At 39.5% G+C, this 20,931-nt stretch overlaps 1 protein-coding gene across 1 annotated transcript; it reads left to right on the top strand.

Moving 5' to 3' along the window:
- Window positions 1–119: 119 nt before the first annotated feature.
- On the top strand, window positions 120–19,628 carry LOC126484575 (60S ribosomal protein L13). Its single transcript, XM_050108136.1, has 5 exons — window positions 120–257; window positions 423–675; window positions 1,313–1,489; window positions 19,155–19,286; window positions 19,455–19,628. The coding sequence occupies exons 2-5, from the start codon at window positions 430–432 to the stop codon at window positions 19,566–19,568; spliced, it is 669 nt and encodes a 222-aa protein (XP_049964093.1). The 5' UTR covers window positions 120–257; window positions 423–429; the 3' UTR covers window positions 19,569–19,628.
- The last annotated feature ends 1,303 nt before the right edge of the window (window positions 19,629–20,931 follow it).

The raw sequence follows: 20,931 nt of genomic DNA, 5'->3' as shown, positions 1-20,931 counted from the left end.
TGGCAGCCAAAGGTGAAATCGCAATTTATCAAGTTCGTCAACATATCTACGTAAGAAATTTGAAAAATAAAGAGAAATATTTTGTGCTTATAATTATATTTCCTTTCCAGGGTTAACGGATATAAAGTAACTACATATTATTTGAAAACTTTCCTACTGCCAAAGTTACTAACACAGTCTTTTATAAGATCTTTGACAAACTGGTCTTTCCTCGTGTCGGCTGAGGGTGGTGAGGAGAAGACGTGAGAATAATAGTGGTAAGTTGTATCGCATGCCATCGGTTTTTTTCGACGATATTTAAGTGCAGTAATACTTCATATAGTATATTCTTTCATCGCTTTGTAGATAGAACAAGCATGTTGCTAAGTCCAGTGTTAAAACTTGTTAATCCACTGTAATGAGACTTAACCTCTGTTTTTCAGTGCCAGGATGGCGCCCAAGAGGAATAATATGATCCCTAATGGGCATTTTCATAAGGATTGGCAGCGATTTGTGAAAACTTGGTTCAACCAACCAGCAAGAAAAATTAGGCGAAGACAAAACAGAATTAAGAAGGCAAAGGCTATTGCTCCAAGGCCAGCAGCCGGTCCTTTGAGACCCGTTGTGCGATGTCCAACGTTTAGGTATCATACTAAATTACGTGCAGGTCGTGGTTTCACATTGGAAGAAATAAAGGTAGGTGTAATATGACCATGTGGTTTATGTAATGTTACGTGATGTATGAACATGAACATGTGATGTAGGTATTCAGATGTGAGTTTTCTTTGTAGCTATGTTTGCGGGTATTTTGAAGGATTATGTTGCAGCAGTAGTATTGCCGTTAAATTGTAGCTCATGCTCATTAACCGAAAACACGTTCAAGAACGATGCGGATTACAAGACTTGTTTCGTGTAGTCAGCTGTTTAGGTAGTCTCTATTTTCTGTTTAGTACTGTTTCTTGCTGAAGCTTGTCTTGTAAGTAGTGCTGGCGTTTGAGATTAATGTATGCTAGCTTTGGAGAGCTGGTGATTACATGGGAAAATATTTAAAACCATCAAACTATAGGATCATATGTACATTTCGTATATATTATTATCTGTTGGTGAAAATTGTTTATTTTTAGTTCTGTGGATTGTTAGCGTCACTGGGAATGAATAGAGTGATATGGTTTTGAGGTGAAAGTACTTTTTTTCATGAACCATTGTGGCACTATGAAAGCTCTCATGATCAAGTTTGAGAGATTTCAGCAAACAGTAAGGTATAATTTTATCAGCTGGTGCTGCTGTGCTACCTATTGTGGTTTCTTTACTTAGTTACATCTTTCTATTTCAGGGTGCTGGACTCAATGCAAATTTTGCAAGATCGATTGGCATTGCTGTTGATCATCGTCGTAGGAACAAGTCAGTGGAATCCTTGCAGCAGAATGTTCAACGTCTGAAGGAGTACCGATCTAAACTCATACTATTCCCTGTTCATGAAAATAAGCGACTAAGGAAGGGTGAAGCCACGGTATGTTATTTTCCGCTCTTAGCATTGTTTTACGTAGTTTAATCACTTAATGTTAAGAGTTGAGAGCTTTGTTTTTACATGGCTAGGCTATGTTAAATGTAGAACCTTTCAGTTGTGCCAGTTTCGTAAAAATGTTACTCAGGTCTTCAATTCCGTTGGCTGTAAGTTGAAAATTCTCCCATGTGGAAGGAATAGCAGTGTTAAACCTGTTGGTTTTAAAATTTGAAACATGTTCAATGAAATTGTAGAAAAGCTGTTTAAAATATAAATGCAGTATAAAATGCCTTGCTTCATAAATTAAATATCTAGGGTGGTTCTGTGGTGCATGTCTTATGATAGAGTTGAACTGGTGGCTGTCTGTTGTACCCTTTTCATAGCATCAACTATTTGTATTTTTGCCCATTTCTAATTTTGTCCCTTCAGATACTTTTCACAACTCTTCCTCTCATTCCTCCCACTTTTCCTCTATAATTCTTTGTTGCTTACAGTTTCTACACAGTATGTGTCCTGACAAATATTTTTCCTCTTTCTGGTCACTTCCAATCTTCTTTCAGCCCTATTTTCATTACTTTGTCACTCCTAATTGTCACTCCACTGCACCTTATGCATTCTCCTGCACTTTATTTTAAAAGTGTCTAGATATCTTTCTTTTTAAAACTGGCTGATACATATGGGTCAAGAGGACTATTGGTTACTAGTTGTCAGCTTGACCAGTGACATAATGTTAATGGCTACTGTCATGCCTTTTGGTGCATGTTTTTGTGGAAGCAAAGGTCCTGGTTGTGACAGCCTATATGTACTTAGCCCGTTTGAAAAACCTGCTACACTGCAGTTGCCATGTTTACTACATTTGAAGTGTTCCCGATGGTTCTAGTCAAAGCCAATGACTAGTATAAAATATTCTTCTTTATCCTTCCCTGCAGTAAAACACTACACTCCAGGCGTAATAATTAGCAAATCTTTTCCTCTGTTCCATTGGAATTGGTTAGTAACTACTTCACTCAAATGCACTTTTCCATGGACACCATCCTCATGAGTTCTCCTGTACAGCTTGCAGATACAAGAAGGATTTTTTTTCATGTAAGAGTGGACATTTCTCTCTTGCTTATGCTCAGGACGTTTGTTTCCTTTTCATTCAATAGTCATCATCCCATTATGCAATGCTTTTGAGCATCTGACTGAGCAAGGCAGTGACATGGACTCACATTTGGATGCCAACATTTCAAATTTTCTGTCCAGCCATCCTGATTTTGATTTTGTTCAATTTCTCTAAATTGCTCGTAGTAAATAATTCTTTTGAAGGGGATGAGTGGTTTTTCTTACTCAACTGTCATTATTCTTGGCTTGTGCTCCATCTCTAATGTCCTTCTCGGTGGGATGTTTAAGTTGGCGTACTAATCTTCCTGTCTTTCTTAAACATTTGCTCTTGTCCATCTGCTGATTCTTCTAGTACTGCTTCATTGTATGTTAGTCTGTATCCATCCTCCTCCCTTTAAAATGCCTCTTCCAACCTTTCTTATCTTATCTACCAGTTCTTCATCTCATGGTTATGATGGAGTGTCTAGTAGAATATTAAAGTACTGTGCTGCACATGTTAGCCCTGTATTTAGCCATATTTGTAATTTTTCCTTTCGGAATGGTCAGTTTCCTGAGCGATTAAAGTACTCAGTAGTAAAGCCGCTTTATAAAAAGGGAGAAAGGGATAATGTAGATAATTTTAGACCTATTTCTATGCCATCAGTGTTTGCAAAAGTTATCGAAAAGGCTGTGTATGTAAGGTTAATTGATCATTTTATTTCACACGAATTGCTATCAAATGTAGAGTTTGGCTTTAGAAGTCGTTTGACAACTGAAAATGCTATATTCTTTTCTCTGTTAGGTACTGGATGGGCTAAACAAAGTTTCGAACGCTTGGCGTATTTTTTGATTTAACAAAGACATTTGACTGTGTTGATCACACAATATTGCTCCAGAAGTTGGACCATTACGGAATAAGGGGAGTAGCTCACAATTGGTTCACCTCTTACTTTAGCGACAGACAGCAAAAGGTCATTATTCACAATGTTGATAACGGCTGTGATGTGGGATCTGAGTGGGGTACTGTCAAGTGGGGGGTGCCCCAGGGATCAGTGTTGGGGCCGCTCCTGTTCCTTATTTATATAAATGATATGCCCTCTACTATTATGGGTAACTCTAAAATATTTCTGTTTGCTGATGACACTAGCGTGGTAGTAAAGGATGTTGTGTGCAACATTGACTCGGTTTCAAGTAGAGCAGTACATACCTCAGTTCATGGCTTGTAGAAAATAAACTAACGTTAAATCACAGTAAGACTCAGTTTTTACAGTTCCTAACACACAATTCAACAAAACCTGACGTTTTACTCTCACAGAACGGGCATGTGATTAGTGAAACTGAACAGTTCAAATTCCTAGGTGTTCAGATAGATAGTAAGCTGTCGTGGAAAGCCCACGTTCAGGATCTTGTTCAAAGACTTAATACTGCCATTTTCACTATTCAAACGGTATCGAAAGTGAGTGATATTTTGACACGTAAATTAGTCTACTTTGCTTATTTTCATTCACTTATGTCTTATGGTATTATGTTTTGGAATAACTCTTCCCATTCTAGAAGAATATTTTTGGCTCAGAAACGGGCGGTTCGGGCAATAAGTGGTGTGAGTTCACGAACCTCTTGTCGACCTCTTTTCACGAATCTGGGTATCTTGACATTGGCCTCTCAATATGTATATTCCTTATTGTCATTTCTTGTTACCAATATTAGTTTATTTCCAAGAGTAAGCAGCTTTCACTCGGTTAATGCTCAGCAGAAATCAAACCTCCATTTGGATCGGGCTTCCTTAACTCTTGTTGCAAAAAGGTGTGCAGTATACTGCTGCATCCATTTTCAATAAGCTGCCACTCGAATTTAAAAATCTTAGCAGTAATCCACGCGCTTTCAAATCGAAACTGAAGAGTTTCCTCATGGTCACTCCTTCTATTCTGTCGAGGAGTTCCTTGAAAAATTAAGATGATTCTCATTGTATTGCTGATAGCGTTTGCTTAAACTTATGGACTGATTTTCTTTCAGGTTCATGAACATTTATTTTTATCTGTTGTTACTTTTTATGTTGTAAGTTCATGTACTGACACGTTCCATGACCTTGGAGATTTGCTCCTCAATTTGGTCCTACGGAACTTGACATTTAAATAAATAATAAAATAAATTTCTTGAACAGCTTCAGTGACAATGAGCATTCTTGCCTGACACCTTCCATTGCTCATCTCTTCTGTTTCCTTATTTGCTACTGTCAGTTTCTGCTTTGTGTACATCTCCTTTATTAACGTTTTATCTTTCCAGTCTAGACCAACATTCTGAAATTCTCAGTGGTGTGCTCTAGTTGATACCAAATTCCTTCCCCAGGTGATGAAATAACATTGTTCATTTCCAACTTTGTCTCAAATCATTTTCAGGCAACTTGTGGTACCTCTTGTTTGTTTGATCTTTCTGAACTTGAATGGAACAGGTCTTCCCTAAGTTTTCCTCAATTTTCTTTTAACTTCTCCTTAGTATCACCCTATATACAGACTTTGTGACATGACTGACAAAACTAATTGTCCTATAGTCTTTGCATTCTTTTGCAGTGCTCTTTTTAGGTTTAGGTAGTATAGTGGTCTTAGGTAGATCTTGGAACTTAATTTGTTATAAATTGTTTCCTATCTCAGTCTGGCTATTGCATTAGGATCTTGAGACTTTTAGTAGCTCAGATTGTATTGTCAGAGATTAATGCTTTCTTTTCCTGGAGTTCCTGAATTGTTCCCAAATTCCATTTCAGTATCTTAAGACCTCAGTCTTCTTCATTCAGTCTCCCTTTATTCTAAAATCTGCCTGGTGTTATCCATCTGTGCTCTTTATAACTTTTCCACATAACCCATCCAAACATTCTTCTCTTCTGTTTATATTGTCTTCTTCCCATGTTTAACATTCCTTGTTTATTTTCCTATCTTCCTTTTCTTCTTAAAAAAAAAAAAACAACACTTCACTGTTCTGTACATCACTTCCAACTTTCCTTTTTTTAAAATTCTTCCTCAGTTTCCTCACCCAGTCCTTTTTAGCTTGGTCAGTTAACCTTCTTAGTTTGCTGGTTAATTTTCTGTACTGTCTTCTGGCTTCTTCAGAATCATCGGTTGAGTTAAATTTTACTTACAGCAGCAGCAGTGTACTGTGTTAATGTTAGCAAAGTGCAATCGATCTGCACAAGCACACAAAGTGGATCCATGCTTTTTAATTAACTTGTGGGAGAAGGTAGGTGGATTAATATGTGTTCATAATACTTGCACATTGATTATACTAGAAAACATTGATCCACGTAGTGTCCTCGCACAGATTTCGCGTTGTCAACATTAGAACACTAAACTGATGCCGCTGTAAGTAAAATTTTACTGTCATTTTTTCATTTCCTGTGCTTATCCATTTTACCCAACGTGTTCGTTTCCTTGTACTTTCCACTTCGACAGTTTCTGTCTTTACTCCTTCCAACATTGTCTTTCTAACAATATTCCACTCTTCATAGACTTCTGCACTTCCCCTTACATGTTCCAATTTATTTTAGACATAGTAACTATTCGAAGCTTCCTGGCAGATTAAAACTGTGTGCCGGACCGAGACTTGAACTATTCCTTTGGCCGAGCGGTTGTAGGCACTTCAGTCTGGAACCGCGCGACCGCTACGGTCACAGGTTTGTATCCTGCCTCAGGCGTGGATGTGTGTGCTGTTCTTAGGGTTTTTTTTTAGGTTTAAGTAGTTCTAAGTTCTAGGGGACTGATGACGTCAGATGTTAAGTCCCATAGTGCTCAGTCATTTGAACTATTCCTTTAAGTTTCATTCTTGAGTTTCCCAACATCCCGTTTATTTCATCTTCTGTCGTCTTTTCTTAATATGCTGTAATCTTGTCATGTTATATGAATGAATGGTGGTTTTCCTTCTGATGAAGGCTGTGGCCAAAAGCTTTGTGTAAGTCTCTTTTAATTATGCCTGCCTGCAACATGTGTTGTATTTGGGTATTTTTTAGACAATTATGAAACATTAGGCATTAGAAGATAAAAATCTTTATAACTGAAATAGTATTCCTGCAGTATTTTTCTATACATTAATTTTTTAAATTGGTTATGTGCACCAGTGCTGTACACCTTTCTCACACAAGTTTTCCCTCATATTTTTGTTTTTGAATGTAAATTAATATTGGGTGGGAGTGGATAAAATATATTGCCGAAGTTAACGAAAATCAACTATCCAGCATAAAACATTTTAAAGCAAGGTGCTGCCCTCAAGGAAACTTCACCTACTGTGTGCCAGTATGAAGTCTTTGTGAAGACCTTTTCTCATGCCTCCTTAAATTTCAATTCTTTGTGGGTGTCAGGTGGTCTGGAAAATGCCTGGCTGTAAAGGTGGTGGTCTGGAAAATGCCTGGCTGTAAAGTGTGTTGCTTTTGGTGGGTATCCTATTGATGGCCCTTGTTGTGGTGAAGATTTGGCCAGTTCTCAAAGACTAATCATGAAATTCATTCTGCTTTATAAAATTAATGAAAAACAACCTAGGTTGCATTGGTTATTTTATTTAAAATGACTTGTTTTGGCCTACTCTTAGGCCATCTTCAGAACAGTACCATCAGCTGAAGCTGACAGTGTCCAGAACAGTCAGTAGACTTAAGGTGCTGAGGGACCGATGGCTTTTCTAGTCCCTTCAACCCCCACAAACCAACCAACATCAGTTGCTGAAACTGCTGAAGTTTTTCCTGTTGTATTGTCACAAAATCTGGACTGGTGTACGAACTGTCAAGATAAAAACAATGGCTTTTTCTGAATGTATAATGTGCAAGCTCCAAAACAAGTAGAGGTAATTGTTTCCTCTAGATAAATAATGTTCTTTCGACTGTAAACCACACATACACACAGCTGCATTCACACAGTTCATTGAATTTGATGCCAAATCTGCTGCACTTTGGTGTAAAAAAATTGCTTCAAACCAAACTGCCCATTCCAGAGCAACAATAATTTGTCAATGATGTTCCTTTCTGGCTTGCATCCTGATCTGAAATTATGCTGCAGATGCTCCATAGTCATGTGAATTTTGAATATTTTTCTTCTAATAGTTTTTAGGGTACCATCAGTGGTATTGCCAGCAAAGTGGAGGAATTGAAGTATGAGTATTCCAACAAATCACTTGGAATATCCTGCCATCTGTCAACACTGTGTGCGCTGCTAAATTGAGATAAGAACTGTTGTGAATACAAGTTTGTCTATTCAGTTTTCATTTTGCAGAAAGAATCATCCACAAAACACATGAAACAACTCATCACGTCATATTGTTTGAGGCACAACTGTACCACTATTATCACTGAGAAAATATTGATCAAGAACTGAACTAGCATGCACAAATGCACTAGGTACCATATGTTGCAGTAGTGTTTTGTCATCAAAAGTTTCTGAATCAAAACGTCTTTCACTAGCCTTTACATTTGTATCTTGAAAACTTTGAGAACTGTCACTTAAATTGTCACTTTCTAAAAGCAGCTGCTCATCTCCTAATCTGATAAACTACGTCTTTTTGCATTGCAAAAGATCACTCGCTAAAGCGCCAGTAAACACTGCTCCTGCAACAATGGGCACATACTGTCGTCATGTGCTCAAATGGATAATGTAACTACACAGAATATACTGTATTGCATGAAGAGAGCTGCCATCTAATACATCAGACCGATAACTTGTCATTGCCACTAGCTGCTAGCCTCAGGATGCAGTGGATGGATATCTGTCCAACGCACTGTGAATTATCAGTGTGTGTATGGATATATCCTTCATAACTGCTTAGAGTTAAAGAACTCTGATGCTTTTTACATTGCATTGATGTTTGACATTTGGTGGCTTTAACATGAAAAGGGTTGATAAACATTGTCGTGATTGGCTTAAAAAAAAAGAGAGAATTTTGTAACAGCTTCTAGTGACCAATATCTAACCTGTAACCACCCCAAAATCCTCATTTCATCTTTCATCACTTTTATCTTAGATGGTTCTAAGCAAAAATTGGCATAAAGATTGTAAATTCATTTTTGATTCTCTTTTATACCAAGTCATGCCATTTTTGCATGTTAACAAATCATAAAATTGTAAGTTATGATGTGAATCAATTGTGAAATGTCTTCTGGCTTGCTGTAAGGGCTCTGCTTTCTTCACTATCAAATTGTGGTATTTCATCACTTCGGAACAAGCCTTCTTGTGGTCTGTAATTGGTAAAAGGAGTACGAACGTTTTATTCAGTCCCATACACTTTCATAGTGTCCTTTACTTTTCTATTGCCACTTGGCCACATTTCTGAGAGTTTGCTAGTTCCACCTTCATTTTCTGGCATAACGGGTGGTCAGCTGTGTGACTTCCTTGTCCTTTGAGGTAACATATATCCTGTAGTTCGTACTTCCCGGCAGTGCTTCTGATCCTTGCTCTGATTTTCACTCACTTCTGTAGATGTTGTTAATAGTTGGTCCTCTGAGTAGGATTTACCTTTCTTGATGTGTGTTTATGACACTTTTTTGCTTGAAATAATGAAAATTGTCTTGTAGAACCACTAGCAATATGCTGTCTGGAACTTCAGTATTTGTAAAATTTCCTTCCTTGCCACACTATCTGGAAATTTTCTTTGCTTCAAGAGTGTGTGATGTAGGCTGGTAACTCTCCATGTAATTTAACCATCGTTGGTGCACTGGTACAATGGAAATTTAAGTTAGAAGTTGAAAATAAAAAGATTGACATTTTTATGCTACATTTTCTAATGTAAACACTATGGAATTAAAAATTGATCCAAAGTGTGTAAAACTACATGGCAAATACTGCTGTATGAGAAAACAAGTTGACAAAAATTCAATTTCTGTAGGGCCGTCTGTTAATTACCCCAAATTTGCCTGTCTAAAAATTAACCCCAAGTCACCCTACCTGTTGTGGAGTTTGGGGCACCGTGGTCATTTTGATTTGTGGAGATCAGTAGGATTCAGTTTTCAGATGCTGAGAATGTGACTTTCTCGGCAATGTTCTAAGGGTTTTACGAGTTCGTTGAGAATCCTTGGTTCGAAATATTTTTTGAAAGTATCTGTCTGGAGTGTAGCCTGATACAAACGTGAAATGTGGAAGATATATTGTACAGACCACACGAGAAGATGAATTTGGGATGTGGTGATAACAGACGAGTGTGAAAGATTAGATGGACAGACCAAATAATTAATCAAGAGGTACTGAATTGATTTTTGACAGGCAAGAGCTGTATGGAATAACTTAATTCAAATTATACAGGGTGTTTCAAAAATGACCGGTATATTTGAAACGGCAATAAAAACTAAACGAGCAGCGATAGAATTACACCGTTTGCTGCAATATGCTTGGGACAACAGTACATTTTCAGGCGGACAAACTTTCGAAATTACAGTAGTTACAATTTTCAACAACAGATGGCGCTGCAAGTGATGTGAAAGATATAGAAGATAACGCAGTCTGTGGGTGCGCCATTCTGTACGTTGTCTTTCTGCTGTAAGCGTGTGCTGTTCACAACATGCAAGTGTGCTGTAGACAACATGGTTTATTCCTTAGAACAGAGGATTTTTCTGGTGTTGGAATTCCACCGCCTAGAACACAGTGTTGTTGCAACAAGACGAAGTTTTCAATGGAGGTTTAATGTAACCAAAGGACCGAAAAGCGATACAATAAAGGATCTGTTTGAAAAATTTCAACGGACTGGGAACGTGACGGATGAACGTGCTGGAAAGGTAGGGCGACCGCGTACGGCAACCACAGAGGGCAACGCGCAGTTAGTGCAGCAGGTGATCCAACAGCGGCCTCGGGTTTCCGTTCGCCGTGTTGCAGCTGCGGTCCAAATGACGCCAACGTCCACGTATCGTCTCATGCGCCAGAGTTTACACCTCTATCCATACAAAATTCAAACGCGGCAACCCCTCAGCGCCGCTACCATTGCTGCACGAGAGACATTCGCTAACGATATAGTGCACAGGATTGATGACGGCGATATGCATGTGGGCAGCATTTGGTTTACTGACGAAGCTTATTTTTACCTGGACGGCTTCGTCAATAAACAGAACTGGCGCATATGGGGAACCGAAAAGCCCCATGTTGCAGTCCCATCGTCCCTGCATCCTCAGAAAGTACTGGTCTGGGCCGCCATTTCTTCCAAAGGAATCATTGGCCCATTTTTAAGATCCGAAACGAATACTGCATCACGCTATCTGGACATTCTTCATGAATTTGTGGCGGTACAAACTGCCTTAGACGACACTGCGAACACCTCGTGGTTTATGCAAGATGGTGCCCGGCCACATCGCATGGCCGACGTCTTTAATTTCCTGAATGAATATTTCGATGATCGTATGATTGCTTTGGGCTATCCGAAACATACAGGAGGCGGCGTGGATTGGCCTCCCTATTCGCCAGACATGAACCCCTGTGACTTCTTTCTGTGGGTACACTTGAAAGACCAGGTGTACTGCCAGAATCCAGAAAAAATTGAACAGCTGAAGCAGTACATCTCATCTGCATGTGAAGCCATTCTGCCAGACACGTTGTCAAAGGTTTCGGGTAATTTCATTCAGAAACTACGCCATATTATTGCTACACATGGTGGATATGTGGAAAATATCGTACTAGAGAGTTTCCCAGACTGCAGCGCCATCTGTTGTTGAAAATTGTAACTACTGTAATTTCAAAAGTTTGCCTGAAAATGTACTGTTGTCCCAAGCATATTGCAACAAACGGTGTATTTCTATCGCTGCTCGTTTAGTTTTTATTGCCGTTTCAAATATACCGGTCATTTTTGAAACACCCTGTAAATACAGTAATGGGAAGTCATTAGTGGAAATCAAGGATTGTAGATAACCACTCTCTGGATAAGCTGATTGGTGTTACTGTATGTAGTGAGAGCTCTTCAGTTGGCTTATTGTGAGGTAGTGCCTAATTTAGGTTGATAATATATGCATAACTGAGCTGCAAGTTTTAAGTGTAATGATTTTTACTCCATCATCATTGTATTTGTTTACTGTAGCATTATGTGGTTCTAATAATGGCAAAGTGCAATAATATCATGATTGAGTAATTTGGTTGAGGCATTAGGTATTCAGTATTGACATAATCAAGACGACAACATTGAGCTTTCTGATGTCCCTCTGGGCTAAAAAATGTTAATGTGTGCCCACACTATCTGAGACTGCAGTGGAGTTTCATGAATGTAGCTATTCTGTATATATGTTCATACTGTGAAAACTATTGTGAAGTGCTTGTCAGAGGATACTTCCCAATTTGCAAGCTATTAGAGCTTCTTCCTGTTCCATTCATGAAGTATGGGAAGTATGTTTAAATGCTTCTCTATGCACTGTAGTTAATGTAAGCTTGTCTTGCAATATGTTGGATTGTAATATATTCCTAGTGCCTTCATTTAATGCTATTTCTTGGAACTTCGTAAATAGGCTTTCTAGGGATAGTTTGCCTCTTACTTGTCTGTCAGTTCACTATCTTTGTGGCACTTTCCCATGGGCCAAACATGTGGTGTTCTCTGTATGCATTCAGTATCCCCTATTAGTCCTGTTTGGTACGAGTCCCACACACTTCAGCAACATTAGAGGCTGGATCACCCAAGTGGTACGTAAGAAATCTTTGTAAACTGAAAGATTTTTACTATTCTACCAGTGACTCTTGTCTATTACATGCTTTACCTATTACTGAGCGTGTGTGATAGTTCCAGTTCATTTCCCTGTGCATTGTCACACTCGGGTATTTTCCATCTTACTGCCACTCTGAAGTCTCATTATAGATAACAGCATCATTTGCAGTAAGTTGGAAGTTGCTATTAATATTATGTGCAAGGTCATTATATACAACATGAATAGGAAGAGCCCCCAACACACCATCCTGAGGCACCCATGAAGCTACACCTGCTTTTGTTGACACTCCATCCAAGATAACATTCTTCATCATCCTTCTCAAAAATCATCAGTCCAGTCACAGATTTCCCTCGACCCCCATAAGATTGTACACTCATGCTCATAAATTAAGGATAATTGCAGAATGTGGTACCACACAATGTGGCACTACACAAAACTGGTGCTAATAGCATAGATGCATAGGGAACACACACAACTCAGATCTGTAAGTCCACGGTATTGGTGATAAGTTGAGAAAACCGTCCCGAAACACATGCTACAAAACGCCACTGTTTCCTGCACACGTACCCCGACATCAGTATGGAATATGATCACAATGCACACATACACAGGCCACACAACGGGTTGGAATACTATGGATCAGGTGGTCGAGCAGCTGATGGTGTATAGCCTCCCATTCTTGCACCAGTGCCTGTCGGAACTCCTGAAGTGTCGCAGGGGTTTGAAGACGTGCAGCGATACTTTGACAGAGTGTGTCCCAGATGTGCTCGATGGGGTTTAGGTCTGGAGAACAGGCAGGCCATTCCATTTGCCTGATATCTTCTGTTTCAAGGTACTCTTCCATGATGGCAGCTCGGTGGGGTCTTGCGTTAACATCCATCAGGATGAAGGTGGGATCCACTACCACCCTGAAAAGATGGACATACTGGTGCAAAATGACGTACCGATACACGTGACCTGTTGCAGGTCCTCTGTCAAAGACATGCAGGGGTGTATGTGCATCAGTCAAGCCCACCCCACCCCACACCATCAAACCATGACCTCCATACAGGTCCCTTTCAAGGCCCTTAAGGAGTTGGTATCTGGTTCCTGGTTGACACCAGATGAAAACCCGGCAAAAATCACTGTTCAGACTATACCTGGACTCGTCCGTGAACATACCCTGGGACCACTGTTCGAATGACCATGTACTGTGTTCTCGACACCATGCTTTATGGGCCCTCCTGTGACCCGGGGTCAGTGGAATGCACCTTGCAGGTCTCCGGGCGAGTAAACCACATCTGTTCAATTGTCTGTAGATTGTGTGTCTGTAGACAACTGTTCCAGTGGCTGCGGTAAGGTCCCGAGCAAGGCTACCTGCAGTACTCCGTGGCTGTCTGTGGGCACTGATGGTGAGATATCAGTCTTCTTGTGGTGTTGTACACTGTGGACGTCCCGTACTGTAGTGCCTGGACATGTTCTCTGTCTGCTGGTATCGTTGCCATAATCTTGATATCACACTTTTGTGCCACACGGAGGGCCCGTGCTACAACCTGCTGTTTGACCAGCCTCCTGTTGCCCTAGTATTCTACCCCTCATAACGTCATCAATATGTGTTCTTTGAGCCATTTTCAACACACAGTCGCCTTTAGCACATCTGAAACTGCACACACATGCGCGCGTGCGCTCTCTCTCTCTCTCTCTCTCTCTCTCTCTCTCTCTCTCTCTCTCTCTCTCTCTCTCTCTCTGCACCATACTCTGACATGCACCCACACACCTCTGAGTATGTGGGCTGCTGCCAGCCCCACCGTGCGACCTGTGCTTTCTTCCTACTACTTCGTTGGAGGGGTCTGTGGTAGATTGTAGTTAATTGAGGCTAACTCCACTGCAAACTGTGTATAGAATCTAATAGGGATTCCATCAGGCTTTGGAGCTTTGTTAGATTTCAGCCACTTCTCAGTTCCAGTCACTGATTTTACTTCTCTGTGCAATGGTGCGAGAATTAAACTGAAGCCGGGTTTTTTCATTTTTATGGGAATGTCTGAAAATGGAGTTGCGCATTTTTGCTTCCATTTTGCTACCCTCAATTTCGATCCTCGTTATCTCTGAGTGTTAAGACACTAATTTCAGGATCACGAACACCCTTTACGTATGACCATCATTTATTTGGGTTTTGTGGGAGATCCTTTGGTAATATTTTGCTGTGGTACTCATTGAAGGCTTCATGCAGTACCCAGTTGAGAGCCAAACATATTTTCTTTGGCATGTCTCTAGTCCTGTATATTGTTTTACACCTGTTATGCAGTAGTCTTTCTTTAGAAGTTTTTTTTACAGTGACCATATACAATGGTGGGGTCCCTCCCATCATGAACTATTGTACTGGGTACATATGTTTACTGTGTGGTCATCTATTCTAGATGTGAGCCACAGTTCATCTATATGTTCCTCTAAAGAGCTAAAGATCTCAGAGTTTCTCATAAAGATAAATCATTACAGCTTCTGTATCTAGTTCACTGAAAATATAAATCCAATGTCTTTTAGTTACCCTTTGTATTTTGGTAATCATTGTTGCTGCAACTACCTCATGGCCACTGATAAAGTTTTTATGTAGGTATCCTCAGATATCAAGTCTGTTTGTTGCTCTTAGGTCAAACATATTTTGAACTTTGGTTTCTATAAAGTTTTCTGCTGCATCTGGAGGTGAGTGGTGGTCAGTAAAAGAATTGAACATGATTTTATGCCCACCCATGATACTAAGTTTTGCCCAAGCAGTATCACATGCGGTTTGTTTCTATCTTGGTGAGATAGTTTCTTGTCTACTGTGAAATATACACAACATTTATCTGCCTTTAGCCTATCCTAAAAAATTTCCCCAAGTATCACACTGCTATCAATTTTGGGTTTCAACCAGCATTCTTTACCTAAAATAGTGAGGGTTCCACAGTGTTTCAAACTCGTGCACTTCATTGCGAATACAGATATAATAGTTGTCAAAGCTTAGTGACATTTTAGTCTTGTTTATATGCATATTGACCACTCATCACCGCAACTATGTTCAACCCGATAGCTGAATGGTCAACATGACAGACTGCCGTCCTAAGCGGCCTGGGTTTGATTCCCGGCTGGGTTGGGGATTTCCTCCACTCAGGGACTGGGTGTTGTTGTCTTCATTATTTCATCCCCATCTGATGCGCAGGTTGCCCAATGTGGTGTCGAATGTAATAAGACCTGCACCAAGGCAGCCGGACCTGCCCCGTAGGGACCCTGCTGGCCAATGATGCCAAATGCTCATTTCCTGTTTTACTGCAACTATATGGTGAGAAGGGACAGTTTAATAGGAGACATCCTGTGGCCTCGAGGCTTAGTTAATTTGGTGTGGAAAGTAAAATGAGAGGAGAGGGTAAAAAAATTAAAGGGCTAAATAAAGAAAGTAGATGGAAATAGGTGCATTGCTGTTCTTAGTTCCCATATGAATGAAAAGTCCAGAGAAGAGTGCTGCACTCAAACCAGGCTATAGTCTGAAGATGAACTTTAATGTAGCACTATTGCAAAATTGCCAAGCCATGGAGTTTAAGGGAATACTGAAGCTCACAGTTAGGCAAAATTGTGTCCAACCTGTCTGTAAACATCAGCATCAAAGCTGAGGATGCTGATTGATTATTCGAACTACATTAGCACAATGCAATTTGCTTTCACCCAAGTATACACATGTGTACATGATTCAGAAATTAAAACAGTAAGAAACAAGTGAGCGCCGTCATTGGAAATTCTGCTACTGATGTATACATAGTAACTGCAATTTTAAATAACCGCCAGAACTCACAAAAAACTATGGCGTACTCTTCAGCTTCTGCTGGTAGCGGTAGTATAGAGTGTATACTGATGGCAATTTTACTGTTGCAATGTTAGTTATGGAAAACTTACTATATATTGCATGGAAAAGATAATGTTCCATATATATACCAATTTATCGTGAGAAGTAAAGTTGCAGCTGCTGCAGCAAGTACTTGGTCCAGCAGTGCCCACTGGTTTGCCCACTGGTTTTCATGTCAGTAGTTTCCCCACACGTGTGATTTAAAAATTTTGACATTATCTCTTATTTTCTCCTGTTTGTTTCTACATTGCACTTTAGTATCTGGCCAACGTTATAAACATAAACAAGCTAACAGTATATTTTTCTGCCAACTGTATTTTCTCTCTTCCCCAACCCAGTTCAAATACTGTTCTGATGATTTATTGCAGTTTAAAGTTAGTTAATGAAAACCTGCAGAAACATTTTGAAAGGATCCCTAAAATGCCTCCTGCATTTCTAGTAGAATCTAAAACGAATATCTTACGTATTATCCGACATGTCGTGCACAAGTAGGTACACTACGCACATTGCGGAATGTGCATAGTGTACCTACTTGTGCACGACATGTAGGATAATATATTTGTTTTAGTCTACTAGAAATGCAGGAGGCATTTTAGGGACCCTTTCAAAATGTTTCTGCAGGTTTTTATTATCTGACTTTGCTCTAAACTGCAATAAATCATCAGAATAGTATTTGAACTTTTTTTGTGTTACTAGTAAGTCATGTAATGCACAAAAATATACGAGAAACAGTTTCAACTTAGCAAAATTTTGCAACACTCTCATGGGCATGTTCTTCTATTCTGCTAGTTCAGTTTAATGTGTTTTACATGGCATGAAAAGCGCAAATGACTGACAAACTGCTCCTTTCGATAGTGTTCGAATTGACCAGCCATGGATATGACACCTAGTCAATTCAAAATGGTCTCGTAGATTGTTGCCATGGTTTTAATAAAATTTTACACTTTTGGGGATCCTAAGTCTCCTTATTTTCAGCATAATTTCAGACATCGGAATTATTGACACCATCTCGGTTTATAAGGTTTCCCGATGTCTTTATTTTGATGGACTGCTTAATTATGGTGTCACAAAAATTTTATGTTTGCACCACAGTAGTGGAGGTATCAAATAAAGATTGCGGTCTAACAGTATTCACTAAATCTCACCAATCGTCACAGCCAAGAGAATTAGAAAGCAATGATGGATTTTGTGTTTCACAGAATATCCGTGTGAGCTCTAAAAAAGAAGAGCATCAAAGGGGGTAATGGTATCAGTAACAGTTAAGTACAGTAGGAAACACAGTGCAGAAATGAAAACGGGAGAAAACTGCAGGTCGGTACAAATTCCTACATCAGTATTGACAATAATAAGCTTTACTTCCACCCTTTTTCTGATGTCGAAGTAGCTATGCTGGTGTACCTGTATTCTTTTCCAACATCTATTGTAGAAAACTGAGTAAATGACATATTGTTAAACAATCGTATTGACTGTAGGTACCAGAGAGGCTGTTGCGAGATAATTGCTGACTGTGAGAAGATTGATATCCTTCCGAAATTTCATGACCTTCCAAGCAAAGATGCTCAAGATTTGTACCTACTGGGCCTTATTGATACTTATAATTTCAAGAAGTGCAGACCTTGGAAATTAGATGGTGATGGAAAAAATAAGCTCTGTTCCAGTTTTCAGTATGTGTAATGTGTGGCTCACGTAGAGTGCAAGTGTGTCAAAAAGCATTTCAGTTTCCACTCCTTTGAAATGAAATGAAACTGGTGTTCTGTTACACGTTAATAAATGGGAAACTGCCACAAGATAAACGTGGGCAGAATGTGAAAGGAAGTAAAATTCCTGAAAACAATAGATGAACATTACAGTCTTTTCCTCTGACGTCCTGGAAAAGAAATTCAGTACTTAGATTTGTGATTGTATGTGAAAACATTGTACTGGGTGTACTGTACTGCGTATCCATAGTTGTGAAATATGACTTCTAAGGGCAGTATTTTTGCGAAAATTGTTAGTTCAGCAGTCCACAGATGTATGTTCTCTTTTTGAGGAGTGTAATGCGAAATTAAAAAGTGCCCATTTCTGTGAAACTCCGACTTGCAGTCGGAGCAGATTCATCTTCAAAGGAGTTGAAAGTTTTAGGAGTCCCTGAAAGAAGCCAAATCTCAGTATCTTCAAAATGAAGAAATAGGTGCCATTGCCTTTGACTGTATGCAGAATTTACCGTTACCAAAAATTCCTGTGCAAGAGTTATTTTATATGCAGCAACTATGGGTAAATGTGTTTAATATCTGCAATTTAAAAGATGGCAGCACAATGGTATATCTTTATCATGAGGGTGATGGAAGGAAAGGTGCGAATGATGTGTGCACTTTCCTATACCACTACATTAAAAGCTACATTCCAGACACCATCATCTCATCTAGTTTTCAGATGGACGTACTGGACAAAACTGAAATTGCACAATGGTGAGACTGTGTATAGGACTGAATACAGTTGGTCGATTTGAGTAATTGCCCAAGTTTCCTGAACGTGGTCATTCATACCTACCATGTGATAGAAATTTTGGGGTATTCAAAAAGATAATAAAAAATTGTGGTAATTTGTATTCCAAAATGTTGAATTAATAGCAAACAGCAGAAAAAATGTGGAAGTTCATGTTGCAGAGTATGGTGAAATCCTTGATTTTGATAAATTGTGTGTGTGTGTGTGTGTGTGTGTGTGTGTGTGTGTGTGTGTGTGTGTGTGTGTGTGTGTTGTGCCTATCCACGACTCATAATATCTGCTATATGGTGATTAGCAATCCGTCCTTTTCATAATATTGTAATTACTCCATCCTGGATTTTCTATTATTTGATTTTACCTTGAAGATAAATTCAACATGAAAATGGGAGTGTCCCTGAAGGTCTCCATCCTATTTCAGTCTGTTAGTATTAATCCAGTTAACAGAGAAGAAGAATATTGGGGAAAATAGGGATACTAGAGAAACATTTTTTGTTGTGAATACCTGTGTATTAATCTGCAAATGGCATAATTTTAATTTATTTTATGTTTTAATTCCTGTGTATTAATCTGCAAATGGCATAATTTTTAATTTATTTTATGTTTTAATTCCTTAACAGGAGGAGGAGAGGAAGGTGGCTAGCCAACTGAAAACAACAGTGATGCCAATAAAGCAGCCATCTGTGAAACCTAAAGCAAGGACTATTACCGAAGAGGATAAGAAGTTCTCTGCCTTTACTGCTCTGCGCAAGGTTTGTGTCTACACATATATTTTAAAAGATAGTTTTGTCTTGTTTTGCCTGTGGTCGTGTGTGCTAGTAATATTGTACCATGTTAATGACACAGCAGATGCTTTGCTTTTGACTTAATGCATAGCCATCATGTAGTAGAGAAACTTGAACAAATCTCATGTGTTCCAGGCACGTGCTGATGCTCGTTTGGTGGGTATAAGAGCTAAACGGCTGAAGGATGCTGCTGAGAATCCAGATGATGTAAGCAAGGCAGGCAAGGAAGCAAAGAAGAAGAAGAAGTGAAATTGATGTTAACTGTGTAATATTTTCACAAATAAATGATAAAGGGAATGTGTTCTGTTACACCCTACTTTGACTTGGATAATGAATGCCTTCTAACCTTCACAATGTCCTTATTGTCTGTCCTCATTAATCTGCTGCTTCGAACCTGTTGCCCTGTAACTCATACCCCTGTAAAAATTGTAGCTGGAAGATATGTCTCATAAATCCTCAATGTACAAACTACTCCAGTCCTGCCACAGGCATTTAAGATCCCATCAGAGGGAGGTTGCCTGTGAAATGAGCATAGCTGCAACCACTGTGCAACATTCTGTGGGCATGACCACACACAAGCTGCCTGACTGCATGAAAGACCACTTTGCGATGTTTGATGGTAGAATTAGGCTCGTTCTTGACACCTGATATCACACATTCTCAGACAGAAAATGGGTGTTCTGTAGTATTCTGAAACCTCTACTGTGAAAACACATGATCAGCAACTTAAGTTGTGTGTTGAAAGTCACTCCATTTGTTGAGAATTTTTGTGGGTGATAGTGGTAAGCAAGAAATTCTGCACAAGCAACTGGGGGACATAGTTTGCAGGATACATGCTTTCTTAAAGTGCAAAGCCCCTCTATGCACATACCAAAACAGTTCTTGAAACTGGCAAAACTGCTTTCCCCGTCCATGCCTGGAGCAACATGGACTGCCATCTTCGTGAATAGGACTAGGCCTGTGCCTTGCCTGCCTCTATCTCCTTCCCTGCTCTTAACATGAGCTCATGTGCATCATCCTTTCCTTTTCTCTGGTTCTCAAGCACAACCCTCTTGATGCTGCACTTGGCAGCCCACCTACCTGTGTCTGCCATGTCCCTGCACACTCCCACAGGCAGAATCGCAGCATCTCCTCTCCCACCCCCCAATCTTGTTTTCCCTTCCCTTCCCTTCCCTGCTCCATGCCTTTCCTGTACCCCCATCCCAGTGAATATTATTACTACAGATATTTCCCTTGGGCTATGTAGGTCGACATTAGGAAAGATGTTTTTGTTCTAATGTTTTCTTAGTATAATCAAAGTAGTTGTGGGATACTCTGATGTAACAGTGTGTGGGGGTAAGCATTATTACAAATAAAGCTATCTATCTCTCAAGTCTCCAGAATAAAAAATTTTTCCACTCATTAGTTGATTTGACGAGTTATTTTGCTATGGTTTACTTGTGTTTCTTGGTAAATCGGTGTTTTGTTACATCATATTCTAAGTCTTCCGGTTTCAGTACGCTTGTGGTAATAGAATTTTAAAAAGCCCTAGCTTAACTTGGTTATTCTTATAAACCTAGTAAAACAAAGGACTGAGATCACCGACATGTTCTCACTCACAGCGATCCAGTCA

This window comes from Schistocerca serialis, chromosome 6 (assembly GCF_023864345.2).
Source record: "Schistocerca serialis cubense isolate TAMUIC-IGC-003099 chromosome 6, iqSchSeri2.2, whole genome shotgun sequence".
Lineage (NCBI taxonomy): Eukaryota > Metazoa > Arthropoda > Insecta > Orthoptera > Acrididae > Schistocerca > Schistocerca serialis.
The sequence above is the reverse complement of the archived record's forward strand: the minus strand, read 5'-3'. Positions and strand labels throughout refer to the sequence as shown.